Source organism: Carya illinoinensis, chromosome 15 (genome assembly GCF_018687715.1).
Source record: "Carya illinoinensis cultivar Pawnee chromosome 15, C.illinoinensisPawnee_v1, whole genome shotgun sequence".
Classification (NCBI taxonomy): Eukaryota; Viridiplantae; Streptophyta; class Magnoliopsida; order Fagales; family Juglandaceae; genus Carya; species Carya illinoinensis.
This window is the reverse complement of record NC_056766.1, coordinates 6203092-6219183: the sequence shown is the minus strand read 5'-3', so window position 1 is coordinate 6219183 and position 16092 is coordinate 6203092. Positions and strand designations below refer to the sequence as shown.

Genomic DNA, 16092 nt, shown 5'->3' with positions numbered 1-16092 from the left:
AAAATCCATATTCAAGAGAACCTCTACTATTAGGGGTAAATTCTATCATCTCACTTCTATTTCACTGTATTGATGTAATATTATTTATAATTCTTGAATTAGTTATCTTTTTTCCAAGAAAAAACACAAGAATTCATGGGCAAGACAATAACCCGTCAACATAATACAATAAAAAGTGTTTATAACCATATAGAGATTTCGTAAAAGTAAATTCATAAAATGACGTGGTTTCATATGATTTATTATATTTACTTTACAATAAAAATAATTTTATAATCTGACATATCACATATAATAAAAATAGAATAAGAGTATAATATATAACATAATTAATAAAGAAAAGTATGATTCTAATCTTTAACCATAAGAATAAAGACTGATGGAGAAAGTCAATGTATTTATGTAAGCTTTTTAAAGTCTCAATCTCTTTAATTTCAATGGGGGGAAACATTGGAAGACAGATATCTAGTTTATGAGGGAAGTGGGCACCCTTTTTCTCTGGAGACTTTTGTGGTGATCTTAGGACATGCAAACGTATCTTTTTTCAAAAGGGTCTCATTCCCACCAACAGAAGAAGTAAAGCATCAAAATAGACTTGTTTTTCCATCTATAATATTTTTTTTTTCTCAATTTATTCCCTTAGATATAAAACTTCTCATCTTAATATATTTCATTTATTCTTTAAAATCTATTATTTTAATATATATATATACGTTAATTTATTTTTTATAAATATTTTGAATAATAAAGATCATACAAAATAAACTATTATTTATATACGTTTTTATACATAAATCTATAAAACCTTCATCTCTCTCTTCCATTTTTTCATTACCTTTTGGAAATAAGACTTTTAAATAAATTTTATTTCTTTGATATATTTCTCAATTTCAATACCTTTGGAAATAAGCAATAAAGATGCTTGATACCATTTCTTTCTTTTTTTTATTTATTTATTTTTTAATTTTTAAATCTGGCCATGGATTTGCGGAGGGTCAAAAGGTAGCTGTATATTGTTGAATTTTGTTACCTGGATGGAGGACAGGTCTAACATGTGGGCCCCACCTTATATTTTTATAAATAAATTTATAAATAAAATATTAGATTTATTTTATAATAAAAATAATTTTATAATGTATCTAATCGTGACATTATATTATAAATTTATTTTTATATAAACTTTTTATAGCTAAATTATTTCTTTAGAATAAATTGAGGTTAGAATAAATTGATGAGAATGTTAAGACGGATCATTGTTCTTCATACTTATAGCCAGCTATTATAAATTAGAAACTATAGAGTACAATTATTACACAATTTTTGTACTATTTTTTAATAAAATATTATTATTTTTAAAAATTATTTAAATTTTGTTTGAGGGATTTGAATTCAAAAAAATAATATTATTTTATCATGAAGTTGTGCAACACTTTGCAAAAGTTATGTCCCTATCACTACTCTTATAAATTTAGACCAAGGAGTTTATGATAATATTATCTTACAAGTACCAAAATATTCCATTTTGTTTTGTGTGGAAAATGTCTTGGTACTCCATTGAATCAATCCAAGTCCATGTCAAAAACTATAGGAAAAAAAAATTAAAAAAGTAAGGTCAAGAAAACGTAAAGAAAAAAATCTATTTATATATATATTTTTTTCATCATCCTATAGTATGATATTAGATGATAAGTTCATAAGTGAAATATAATAAATAGTCTTCAATCATTTAATGTCATATCATGAGATGATGAGAGGACGATAAGAATTGAGATGATGAGTAGCATTACTCAAATTTAAAATCTTGTAAATTCTTTGTAATTTATTCAAAGTTTAAAAAATTATATATATATATATATATATATAAGGTTTAGAAATTACCCATCAAATCCTTGTTGGAAATGGTCAAATGCCAAGGGAGCAGCAATGATGCTCATCCTAAGCAATTAAAATAATGGCTAAATACCATCCCAAGCAATAAGTGTTGTCTACATTTGTCACATAACGTTAAACTAGTCGTTTTTAATCGTCACATTATAATTAACAAACGTATTGAAATTCAAAATATAAGATAAGGTGTCATGACGCAAGTCATGATTAGCATTAAGTGAGCTCAATAATAATCATTAGGAAGAATTTTTAAGTCATTATATTATAATTTATGGTCCCCATAAATACATAATGGCCAATAAAATTGAAGATGATGATCAATATCTCTCCATCCCAAAGTTCTTATAGAATGGTGTTTTTGAGTTGATTTAAAACAATGTTAAGTCTTAGAAGTTAAGAACAACAAAATCATTAGGCTTCATTGTATAACAATTTTCTCAAAACTCTATAACATAAAGAAATGAGACAAAATATGTTAAAAAAAAAAACGTTGTTACGATCGAGCCTTTGAGCTTATTACAATCTAATTTGATATCTTCTTTGTGATTTTTCAATTTGCCTTTTAAATTTTCCAACATCATAGAAATCAATTTACGATCAGTTTTAATTAAAATTATATCAGTCGAATTAAGATGCATAAATATATGATAAAGTATTGTTACAATTATAAAAAGATTATATAAAAATAATTTTATAAATTAATATAATTTTATATAATTTATTAAATTTACTTTATAATAAAAATAATTTTATAATCTAATAAATTATATTTTATCATGTTAATTCATCGGATTAGTTTTAACCCAATCTTGTACCGTTCATTTGGGGCCCAAACTCCAAAAATCACGACCACAAAAGTTGAAAGAAGATACCAAATTTGGCCGACCAAAAGTGGGTCCAATTTTGCAACGCGATACACACTTCGCTTTGTGAACATTCCGAAAATCGGCGAGGAAGACTGACTTTGGACAAAGTACATTCAATGTATGTATATATAATATTACAATTACAGAGAGGATCCCACGTCTCTTCCCCTCAAAGCCGAAAAGAACTGACCCACAAGAATCCAAAACCTAGTGTAATTCCCCCAGAGTCACCGTCCAACACCTGCCCCCACCGCTCCCCTACCAAATACTATTACTCCTATCATTGCTTGAAAAAATGATAACACTAATGCGACATAGGAGCACTATATAATTCTTTTAAAAAAATAAATATTATTATTAAAAATTAATTAATTTTTTTTATATAAATATCATATTTATTTATTTTTTATCAAAAAAATTATACAGTATTTACACATTTTATAACTTTAAATATTATTTATAAAAAAAAAGAAATAATTTATATAAGTCTCAATATATAAACTATGTGCATTATAAGACTTATGCTTATATAAGACTTATGCATTTAGAGCTTGTACCATTATTCATCACTACTATTTAATATCTATATCATTTAAATAATAATATTTGATTTATGATATTTAAAATTTATTTTTTAAGTTAAATTATATTATGTAAGTATTTTATTAAATATGATGTATATACCAAATTTATATATATATATAACATACATGCATGTATAATCCTACACACCCGCCCATTCCTATTTCCTAAAGTAAGCAAAGTCATGTTCACACCTCTCCGACATGGTAGTTGCTTTCTTATATATTCTATGGATTAATTTATATGTTAGTTTGTCTGATATACTTAAAATATTGTTGATATAAGCGTTTTCTATTTCAGTTTGCATAAAAAAATAAAAAAAATAAAAAAAAATACTGTTACTTTGACCTTTAACACTACGGACAATATTTTTATATGAGTTATTCATTTTTATATATTTTTTTATTGATTTAATTAATTAAAATAATTATTTTATAATTTTTTTTTTTTGTAAATTTAAATATCTCCTCATTCTCTTTTTTTTTTTTAAATATAATTATTTTTAACAATTTACTTGTTCTTTTTTTTTTTTTTTCTGTCTCAATTCAAGTTTATAATTTTTTAACATATATTTATTTTATAAATTTTTAATTCTTTCATATATATATATACACATATATATACATTATACATACTTACATATATATATGTATTTATTCTATTAGTTATTAGTTTATATATACATATAAATATTTATATACAAGATATAATTAATTTCAAAACGATATTGGTATCTAAATATTTCGTTTCAATGCCTAAATCAAAACGGTCACCAGAATAGTATTCAAAACTTTGGTTGAAATGGTGAATTGAGTTTTATGAGGTCTAATTAAGATGAGTTTAGACGTGTTTATATATTAACATGAATTTAAATATATTTATGAAAAGTTAAAAAATATTATAAATTTTACATGTATAGAAATATTGAGTTAAAAAATATTATAAATATCACGTTTAGGACGATTAAGAGAATAGATGGGATGAAATGATTTTAAATAAAAGATAAAAATTAATTAAAATATTATTTTTTAATAATATTATTATTATTTTAAGATTTGAAAATGTTAAATTATTATTATATTTTATGTAAAAAATTTTAAAAAATTTATAATAATAAAATAAAATAAAATGAGCGGAAAAATTGATTTTGGAATTGAAATGATGTCGAGGTTTTGAAAATTGGGTTGTGAAGTTAGAAAGAGCTTAAAATTAAATCCAAATGCAGAGGGGGCCCGAGTGTGATTGAAAGTCCCAATCCATTATGAATATGGTAATGATTTCACATTATATAAACCCCTACGACTCTGACACCTATCTATTTCTCAAACTTCTTTAATCTTTGCGTTCACACTTGGTTTCCTGGCTTCCGTTCACACCTGTAATCAAAACATTTATAGGACTATTCGAACGCCAATCCTGATCTCTCTCTCTTCTCTCTCTGTGTATCAGCGCATCCTTGCTTTGTCTACATGAAACTCCCTTCCGTTCTGAACGCAGAAGACTTATCCCATTTCTACAGATTGATGCAGAGCTCGTTTCCACAAATGAATGATGCAAGTGACGATAACAGCAACAACAACAACAGCAACAACCGGAAGCGGCAGAGAAGAGGTAGAGAAGAAGACGGAGATGGTGAATCCGATGGAGAAGCCGACAAGAAGAAAGAGTTTATTCTGACTTCCTTGTTGTTGTTGGAAGAGCAAGAAAAGCAGGACCAGGAAGAGCTGGATACGGCCTCAAATGAGGAGAAGTTATTCTTCGAGTCAAACCATAAGAAAAAAACTAAAGCCATGGTGGAGTACTACTCCAATCTCCAAGATTATTACAACGAAGCCGAAGAACTAGACCGTACGAAGCGGAAGAAGTCCCGGCTTATGGCCGGTGCGGTGTCCGTGGCCGCGGCCTCTGATGGGCTTGAGAAGATTGATAAAATGGATAAGCGTGGAAGCAATATTGGCGGTGGTGGTGGAGCCTCGGGTCACCATCGGAGATTGTGGGTGAAGGACAGATCGAAAGCGTGGTGGGACGATTGTAACAGCCCGGATTATCCTGAGGAAGAATTCAGGAAGTACTTCAGAATGGGGAGGGCCACTTTTGATCTGATATGCGAGGAACTCAATTCAGTTATCGCCAAAGAAGACACTACTCTCCGAAATGCGATTCCCGTTACCCAAAGGGTCGCTGTTTGTTTATGGAGATTGGCCACCGGCGACCCGCTTCGACTTGTCTCCAAACGCTTCGGACTAGGCATATCCACTTGCCACAAGTTGGTCCTCGAGGTCTGCTCCGCAATTCGGACCGTGCTGATGCCCAAGTACTTACAGTGGCCGGACGAGAACTCGTTGAGGAAGATCAAAGACGACTTCGAATCCATTTCTGCGATACCCAATGTGGTGGGGTCTATGTATACGACGCATATACCCATTATCGCGCCCAAGATCAGCGTGGCGGCTTATTTCAACAAGCGGCACACGGAGCGGAATCAGAAGACCTCGTATTCGATCACGGTTCAAGGTGTGGTGGACCAAAGAGGGGTATTCACCGATGTGTGTATTGGTTGGCCTGGCTCAATGCCAGATGATCAGGTGCTAGAGCAATCTGCTCTTTACAAAAGGGCCAATGGCGGACTTTTAAAGGGTGTGTGGATTGTTGGGGGTTCTGGGTACCCTTTATTGGATTGGGTTTTGGTACCTTATTCGCGTTCCAACCTGACTTGGCCTCAGAATGCATTCAACGAGAAGATTGGGGAGATTCAAAGGGTTGCCAAAGAAGCATTTGAGAGATTGAAAGGCAGGTGGTGTTGCTTGCAGAAGAGAACCGAGGTCAAACTCCAAGACTTACCCGTGGTGCTTGGTGCCTGCTGCGTGTTGCACAATATCTGTGAGCTGAGGAATGAAGAAATGGATCCGGAGCTGAAGTTTGAGCTTGTTGACGATGAGATGTTCCCCGAGGATGCTTTGAAATCGCCAAGCTCCATGAAGGCAAGGGATGCCATTGCTCATAATATTTTGCACCATGGAATTGGAGGCACTCGTTTTGTGTAGTGTAATAGAGTATCCATTTTAAACCAGTCGTACTGGGATTCTTTTTCTTATTAACTCTCGTAATTGTGTCATACAAATCAGCCATCCTCATTTGTTGAAAGGACTCTGTATAAGGTAAAATAGTTGTCCCTCCCACAAAATGGGGATGCTTGTAATAGTCTTTGTAGGGTTAAGTTATACTTGATAGATCACAGTGACATGTTGCAACTTAAATTCCACACTTTGATTCACCAAAATAAGAGACAAAAATATTCAAGCAACTTGACATTCTTTTATGGCATCCTTCTGTTTTCAATGGATACTGAATCTCAATGTCGTAAGAAAGTTACTTCACTGATGTGTATGATGAATCTGATTCCTGTTTTTCAGTAGTGGGAGCATGGAGAGTGTAAGACAAATGGCTCTTACCGTGATACTCTGTTTCTTTAGTTCGATGTTGTGCATTTCAGATTCTTGAGTTTTTGAAATATTCAGGGCTACCAATAGACAAAAGATGTTTGATGGAATTGCAATTGAGCTTGAGCTTTTATCTGGATCGGCTGGTTTATGGAACTCAGTGTTGCAAAACCATTGGGAATAAAAGATTATTCCACAGGTTTGGTTCCATCTGCATGGTGGGTTAGATTGCAAGGTTATGCATAAATAAAAGAGGGAGTGTGACAGATAAGCAGAATATAGGCTGGTGAGAATGGTTTTTAAAAACCCCAATAAACTAGAGATAAATTTCAGTTGAGATTATTAACTTGGCTTATTTTAGATTTCTTTTTTGCACCTTTACACTCGAGTTCATCTCTCTCTCTCTCTCTCTCTAACTGGGATTCCTAGAAAGAAGGCACTAATCTTGCACCACGTAAATACATGCTTTAGAATCTGGCGATTGTTTAATTCTAGTGGCTTCCATATCTTTCTTGACAGGTCTGGTCAAGATGATCATGATGACACCTAGTATAATTGTTTTGTCATCTTTAGACTTTAGTGATAAAACAACTTTGCTTCCACACTAGAGGGTGGAGAAACACTGACCCAGAAAAAATGGTGTTTAAAAATCACTAGTCGAAGTCCCATTGTATTATGAATTATTTTAGAGCCAGTTTCGTTCCTCAATTCTTTCTCAATTTATTCTAACCGAATACAAAACTTTATAAAAAATATATATATATTTATAAGTCGGTGTGGATTACGCAGACTTCACATTATTGATCGGAGGCAAGAATCTTTTTATATTTAAATCTTTTAAATCAAATTATACTACATTAATAATGTAAGAATAATACTACATACAAAAGCCAATCCTAAAACTGGTTCCTGGCTGTTACATTTTCTTTTGGAAGCTTGAGCAATGATCCCTCGGGAAGTCGATTGAGATGGACGAATCGATGGGATCAGCATATAATAGAATCAATCTAATTCCAGTCAAGGAATAATCTTATGAAATACATAAATATTGTGTATTTTTTTAAAAAAAATTAAATAAATATATATTTTATATTAAAAAATTAATTTTTTTAATAATAAATTACACTCTTTTTAAAAATAGCCACGGATATAAGCCAATCTAGGCGCGATGAATCAAGCCAAATCCATTGCATTCGGCCAATTTCCACGAATATGCTTGCATCATGCCACCATTCCGATTTCCTAATAAATCATGGGTCCTAAAGAAACGAGATCATATGTAGTCAATATTGTCATAAGTTAAAGAGTTTTTAAAATTCATTTTTTGAATCTATTTCTCTTTTGTTTTAAAATCTTATAATCTAAACAAATAGTCCCAAGGAATCTTGATCCATAGGTCACCTCCGTGGGCCGATTACGAGAGTCTCGGATAAATAAATTGTCACCGTCAGCATAACTTTTATATGCTCAGCATGCGCATGCAGAATGATTCAGCTCTTCACCATGCTTATATCAAGCAATCTTCAGGAACTTAGCACACAATAACAATAAAAGAATTACATAAAAATAATTTTATAAATTGACACTACTCTATATGAACCGTTAAGTTTACATTACAATAAAAATAATTTTACAATCTGATAGACAATTTTAAGATACTTCAATTTATGAGATTATTTCTATATAATCATTTTATGATTAGAGTATTTATCTATAACAATCCAAAGTACATTATTGGTTTATAAATTGTCAAATATTTGGCAGTATGGAGTAAACTTCTTTATTTGGCTACAGCATTTTAGCATCACTACAATTGATCATGAAAACTCAAGACAACCGAACATGCATCCACATGGCAATGACAAAGGTTGCTTTCGCAAGAACTGTTTTTATACAACAGAATTCTGTACATATTGCTGTAAAGGCTCACCCATACAGTTCAGAACTGAAAGGCATGTCTTCCATTTAGGATTTGTCTATCTCAGTCATTCCCTTGTGGTCAGCCTGGGACCCCATTTCGTTGCTCCTCATGATCTGGTGGTGGGCGGAACGGAAAATGTGCAAATTGGATCATCAAGGGAATCCCAAATCTCACAGCGTGATTGTGTTGCACTTGTTAATCACTTCAAATTAAAATTTTGAATTTCGTTCTGATTGAGGTACTGAAGTGAACTATTTCTATACTTGTATATTTCGTTATACTATTTCCGAATAGTTGTTATATAGATAAATTATATATAGAAATATATAGAAAAACTATATTCTAAAATAACATCAATACAAGTCTTAAAAACATACATATCTACAAAACTCAATTATACTTATAGGTTCTCAATCCATCTATTAAAAGAAAAAAAAAAATCACTCATTTTCATTCAAAAAACAATAAGGATCAAAATTTGAAGAATTAATCAAAATATTTTCATCACAATCACCACCATCATCATCAACATCAAGATCAACATTATCATCATCTTCTATATTTGGTGAGGCTAATGGCTCTTCAATACTTTCCAAATCCAAGTCTTCTCCATCTATAAATTCTGATTCTTCACCCACCCATTTCTCCATCAAGTCGATATTTTCAAAGTTGATTGGATCCAAAACATCTCTTTCCTTTTTTATGTTTCTGCCAAAATAAAAGGCACACATAAGTGAAAATGTTATATGTTTTTCAAAAGTTAAAAACATTAATATTGAAAAATTTTACCTCTCTCGCAGCTTCAAGTTATAACGAACAAAGACTAAATCATTTAAACGTTTATGCTCTAGTCTATTTCTCTTCTTAGAATGAATAAACTCAAATGTGTTCCAATTTCTTTCACGATTAGTCGCACTACAACATTGACTTAGTATGCGAATTGCAAACTTTTGAAGAGTTGGAGCCTCATTTCCAAAATTTTCCCACCATGAAACTACAACAAAAATACAATCATAAATTATTACTTAAAAAAAAAATAAAAGTTAAACAAAGCAAAAATTAAAATATAGATATACACTATTTAACAGATGATATTTATAATACCTGGACGAATTTTTCCACGGTTGCGGATTGCTAAAGAATGTCCAAAATCACCGACTGCATTCTTATACAATTCAAGTTGTTCTATGATAATGTCTTGTTTAGCAAGATCAAGTTCCAACTTTATAACACATGTCATAAACTCTCTTGAAACTTCACTTTTCTTTTCAAAGCAAAGGCTAAAGTAAATTCCAGGGTTAAGAAAACAACCCGCTGCATTTAATGGACTGTGGAGCTGCTTATCCCACATAGCATCAATGATCTTAATGAATGGCATATATGTAGTAACTTTGTTCTTGAATCTCGCTTTTATATTCTCTTTTGCCCTCTCCATCGCATCATACAAGTATCCCATTGTAGGTTTCTCTTTCTCGTCGACGAGTTGTAGAACTCTAACCAAAGGCTCACTGATTTTTACAATAAACTGACATTGAGGCCAAAACTCTTTGTCTTCTAAAACAATCCCAACTATCTCCTTCCCTATGCTGCTTTTAGAATAACTTGATGCAACCCATTTATCACAAGTAAACATTTGTCTAAGCTCTTTCTTAAACAAAACTAAGCATTGAATACTTAAAAACTTTGTTGCAAATCTTGTGATTGCAGGGTGACATAAATCACGACCTTTAGTGAAGTCTTTTCTCATCAAGGCCAAAACCCAATCATGATTATAAATGAATTTCGTTATCTTTCTTGTCTTTTTTATAGTTTCATCCATAATAGGAAAATGTTTGGGATCAGAAAAACTTTCCAACATTAAATCTATACAACGAGCTGCACAAGGGGACCAAAAGAAAGAACCATACTTCTGCTGTAACTTTTTTCCTGCAGCCTTATAACTTGCATCATTGTCTGTTATGAATTGAACAATATTCTCAACCCCAACTTCTTGAACGATTTCATCAAAAATATTAAATAATGTTTCTGAATCTTTTCTAAGGCCCGATGCATCAATAGACTTTAAGAATATTGTACCCTTTGGGGAATAAACTAGAAAGTTGATTATTGGTTGCTGCTTTTGATTTGTCCAACCATCTGACATTAGTGAACAACCACTCTCCTCCCAAGACTTTTTAATATCTAAGAGATAATTCTGAACCTCATTTACAGAATTTTTCAACAGATTTCCTCTCAACTCATGTAAAGAAGGACCCTTGAATCCTGGCCCAATAGCAGCTATGGCATCTATAGCTGGTTGATAAAACTTGGATTGAGCTGCATTAAAAGGGATATTAGCATCATACCACCAATTTGCTATAGACATATTTGCTTTGCCAATCATTTCCTTCGAACACATAGAACTCTTAATGGTAGGTTGAGACCCAAGAGCCGTTCTTGGAGCGAAAAACCTATTAAGTGCCTCCATGGACTTTCCATTCTCCTCATTCCCCTTTCCTTTTGAACCATGAGAATGTCCCTCTTTATCACCATCATTATCATCATATGGTGAATCACCATAAGGGCTTCCAATTTTTGAGTTTATTTTTCTTTTCTTTTGTCTGTTATTTTTCAATTCATTGACCACCTCCTTCATTTGCCATTTTATATCATCAGGGACCTTTCTACATGCTTCTACATCACCTGAAATCCCAGCTAGATGATATTTCAACCTAGTGATTCCGCCGCCTCTAATTGTTTTGCTACAATAGATACATTGAGTACTATTTCTTGCCCCTGGCACTACGCGTGCATGGGCCCATGTTGGATCCTCTGATCTCGTAGGAGCAAGTGCAGTAGATATAGCATTATTTGATTGACAACTAGACATTTTTATACTCCTGCATAATGATTAAAAAAAAATAAAAATGCATCAAGGTATAATTTGGAACACACCACTTGTTCAGAAAAAAATAGTAATAATGGCACCAATCTTAATATAACTATGATTGTTATCAATTTGAAGATATATCAATTTGCACCAAAGCTGTGATCAGAAACTCAACCTACCCATTTCTCATACCCAAAACAAAGAATGAAAGAAAGAAAGAAAGAAAGAAAAAGGACTCCCCATGGGTTGCCAAACTTCATTGATCAGGCATCAAAAGGGACATCCATGAAAACCCATTACTATAAATGTGAAACCAAAAAAGAAAACATAAGACGAAAAAAGGGTTGATATGATAGCAGCAAAATTCCTATATGAATTAGATAAAAAGGGTCAATATGACAACCACCTATGGATGATGCTGGTGACATGCTCTAGTTTAGTTTCTTGAAGGCAAATGAAGTCAACTTTTCCTTTCCTGAGCGTATTCTGCAACCCAAGGCTCCTTTCTTTATTCAATTTTCTAACATTCTAAGATTGGGTACAAAAACACCGCTACCAATGACTAAACTACGATGTGCGCTGCCCCCTTTGGAATCATAACTTCTTTTTTACAGTTAATTGATTTTTGAATTATAATATCCAAATTGATCTTTCAATTTCAAATCATTTTTTTTTTTTTGGATAAGTAATTCCAAATCATAATTGATTGAACATGTCAACGTGTTCAGCTCTCTATAGCCCCTGACACTGACATGTTCAATCAATTATCTCCCCACGAATTGAAGGGTTAAGGGCCATGGTGCCATTTCCTGGGGAAGATGTTCCTAGCCTAAATCAAAGCCTTCACATTATCTCCCCACGAATTGAAAGAGCTATTTGAAAATAACTTACTTGGTGTCTCTAATTGTAAGAGCTGAAAGTGCATCTTTTTTTTTTTAGTTAGCACCAGGTGTTCAAGAACAAAGTTCCAACCAATCCAAGGGGTGCACAAATCCTTCGCAGGGACTTTTCCACAAGTGCACCTTGGATAATTCAATGGGAAGTTCCCCTAGTCCGATGCCTGCTAGAAATTGTTTGCACCCAAGAGGATTTGCACCTTAGGCCTTAAGGGAACATACCACCAAGATCAAGGCCTTTACCAGTATAGCCATCCCCTAGCCCTCCCCCATCTTTTTTATTTTTTATTTTTTTATGCATAAGAAAAAATTTATGAAGACAAGTACCAAGGCAAAGCCAAGTACACAAGAAGAATACAAATACCGAACCTAGTTACAAGTGCATCTTTCTGAAGGCATCACATTTGAAAATGTAGCTGAAGATGTTAGGGTTTTTGGGTAGAAGAAGCACAAATGATGTTTTTCTTCGAAGATTGTACTTGGGATGTTTTCAAGGTAATTAAACATGTATCTGACCCGTGTACTTAGGTTTTTGCCTATTCCTAGTATCAATAAAATCTTTTTTACGAGTAAATAGAAAAGTGATTAAACATGTATCGAGATGGCAGGGGTTGCTTTTTTCAACTATAAAGGTTGTGATGGAGTTGGTGAGAAAGATGTGTAAGACCCAAGAAAACTAGTGCTGCTGCAGCCACTCCTCAAAATAATTGAATTTCCACAACCTTTGTTGTTTGCAGGTAATCTCTACATCTTGTACTTCTAAATTTTTAATGTCTCAACTTAATTTATGCGTATCAACAACTACCATCCCCATTATCATCAAATTACATAATCCTAAAATATCACTATTAAAACTGGAATGATGGTAGAATACTGATTAAAGAGGAAGGCTATGCTGTTACTAAAAGAGAATGAAATAGTGCAGAAAGGAGTTATACTGCAGAATAATAAAAAAATACAAATAAAATCAACCAACACATTCTTGGCAGCATGCTCTCTGAATTGACGAGGTATGAAGTTGTACAGTTGTAGACATAATGAACTAATAGGAATTTAGAGGATGTAATGAAGTATGAACTATGGAGACGTAATTGAAGAACTTTCAAGCATCTGATACGGTTGTACAAATCCAAAACAGAACGAATGATTTATAAAGCCATCACAGAAAGAAAGCGAGAGAAGTAAATAAGAACTGGTGGAATGGAGATTGACGACGACCTGCGGTCGAGCAAGAGGAGCTGCAACAGAGTCGACTGAGTCAACAAGCTGCTGCTTGTGGCGGAAGGCTAGAGGCCGGAAGGTGTCTAGTGGAGGGTAGGAGAGAAATTAGGGATTCGGAAACTGGGGGAAAGTGAAACTGATTTGCTTCATCGCAGGCTCACAGGGAAGGAGAAAAAGAGTTCAATAAAATTACAAGTTCATCACTACCATTTCAAAAAATTTACCAAATTCCCATACACCTTAATTTCGGACCGAAGCGAATATTCCGGCAGAAATACCAAAATTCGGCCGGAACAGCCCGGAATGGAACATCTAATTAAACTGTGCCGATTACTGTTCCGGGACCGTAAGATTCCGGCAATTCCGTGTGGAATGGAACCAAAATTGAAACTTTGCTTAAAATGGAAGAAAATCTCAAGATATTGTTTCATTAATTAAGATTAGATAGGATACATAAGCAATATAATCTAGAGAGTTTAGCTCAAGTAATAAAGGCCTTGGTCTTGATGGTACGATTCCTCTAAATTTAAAGTTCGAATTCTCTTAAATACAAATAATTTTTAGAAGTTATTAGATTGAAAAAATTTTTCTTTAAATTATCTAAAATGTACTGTAAAAAAATTTTTACAAAGGATTTATGTACCTCCAAGATTAATTGAGATTTTGTTTTCAAACAACCATATCATTAAAAAAAAGAAAACATAAGCATTATTTGACAATAAGGTGAATGGAATAATGATTTCTAAATTAGATGTATTTGCAACTTAAATAAAACTAAATTTTAAGGTACGAGGAAATTGACGTATGAGTAGACAGAACCTACTGGTGAAATTGCGGGTTTATATACCAAGGAGATCTTCTGTTTTCTTGTTTCGTTATCTCCGAAAAGTTAAAAAGGAGAAGATTATCCCTACAAATGTTAGTAGACCTCAAATAACAACAATTATGGTATATAACTTAACCTTGAAGAGCTTCCATGGCAATCTGAGCACACTTAGGTCAATGAACTCTACAAAGCACAAAACCTTTTATTTTTAATAAATAAAGAAATTATATTAATCAAAGAATATGCAAAGCTATGTTAAGTACAAAGAATGCCTTAACTACGTAAGAGTAATATATATATAAGGAAATCATGAAGATTTAGGCCATTAAAATTAACGGTAATGGCTCAAGTACAAAAAGTTTTAATAAAGAAAGCTTTAAATTCCTCTATCGCTCTCTCTTTGTCCTTAAACGTCCGTTCATTGAACTCCTACTACAAATATCACATGATGCAAATGGGAATTATCTTTCATACAGTCTTTATCTATTGATTGACTCTTAGATCTGTTCAGCTGGCCAAGACCGCCACTACTGTCTCCGGCATAACCCAACTTAAGTCTAGTCTACTAAATATCTTATTCCATAACCCTTGAGTTACTTTACAGTGTAGTAAAAGATGGTCCACTTTGCACAAAGCACAAAACTCTAGCCTTATTTCCACTCTGCAGTTTACTTGTTAATCAAATGACTGGTTACACATAGGAAAAAATAAAAATAATGTACCATGCAAACATTTTATCTTATTTGTCAAAACTAAAAACTGATCAAAACGAATATCTCGAGTTAGATCTTCATTTTCTTTAAGAAGCAGAACTTCTCAGGAACTTGAGAATAAGTCACATTACTTGATGGAACTATTTTTATTTACCTGATTGGAATTAAGAACAACTTGGTGGTTTCTGTTGAATCCAAGGTTTTAAGTTTCATGTGATTATAAATCTACACATGGATTTTGATGATAACAAATGAATTTAAAGAATAAAGGAGTTTCAAGCTCAAGTTGTTCACACAATGGAATTAAACACATCAAAGAATCAAGCATGAGCAAGAAGGAAACAAGTTCGCATTAAAGTCATAGAGTAATGTTGTAAATCTCTTAAAATTTGAAATTAGGATTAATGCTCAAAATTAATATTTTATCATAAAGCATTAAAATACATTTTCCACATGTACATGAATATTTTTGAAAATTAAATTTGAAAATTTTGAAAGATGATTGATTGTCATCTTTTGCATGTGCATGCCTTGATTAAAGGGTTGAACTTTGAAAATATTAAAGATGATTGATTGTCATCTTTCACATGTGCATGTTTTATTTGAATATTTTCAAAAGTGATTGATGCTTTTTTAGACTTATACAAAAGGTAGATGATTTTGTTTGAAAAATTTGAAAAATAAAGTGTGCTCATTTTGTCATATGCAAAAAGTAAAATATTAGGTTTGAATTTTTTGAAAAGGAAAATGTGCTCATTTTGTCATATGCCAAAAGTAAAAGATTAGATTTGATTTTTTTGAAAAAGTGAATGATGTTGTCTTTGACAATTGAAAAAGAAGAACCCTTTATTTGAATTTTTTGAAAAAGTGA

At 32.3% G+C, this 16092-nt stretch overlaps 2 protein-coding genes across 3 annotated transcripts; one reads left to right on the top strand and one right to left on the bottom strand.

Annotated features, from left to right (window-relative positions):
• Window positions 1-4682: 4682 nt before the first annotated feature.
• Window positions 4683-6659, top strand: LOC122297631 (protein ALP1-like). Its single transcript, XM_043107741.1, has one exon. The coding sequence runs from the start codon at window positions 4805-4807 to the stop codon at window positions 6377-6379; it is 1575 nt and encodes a 524-aa protein (XP_042963675.1). The 5' UTR covers window positions 4683-4804; the 3' UTR covers window positions 6380-6659.
• A 2352-nt stretch (window positions 6660-9011) lies between these two features.
• On the bottom strand, window positions 9012-14067 carry LOC122297331. 2 transcript variants are annotated; one of them, XM_043107363.1, is made up of 4 exons: window positions 13438-14067; window positions 9801-11575; window positions 9486-9690; window positions 9012-9404 (listed from the first exon to the last, which is right to left on the bottom strand). In XM_043107363.1, exons 2-4 carry the CDS (start codon window positions 11563-11565, stop codon window positions 9137-9139), a joined length of 2238 nt encoding a protein of 745 aa, XP_042963297.1. In that variant the 5' UTR covers window positions 11566-11575; window positions 13438-14067; the 3' UTR covers window positions 9012-9136. The 2 variants fall into 2 exon arrangements, with proteins under 2 accessions (XP_042963297.1, XP_042963296.1); XM_043107362.1 differs by having other exon boundaries at window positions 13680-14066.
• Window positions 14068-16092: the final 2025 nt, after the last annotated feature.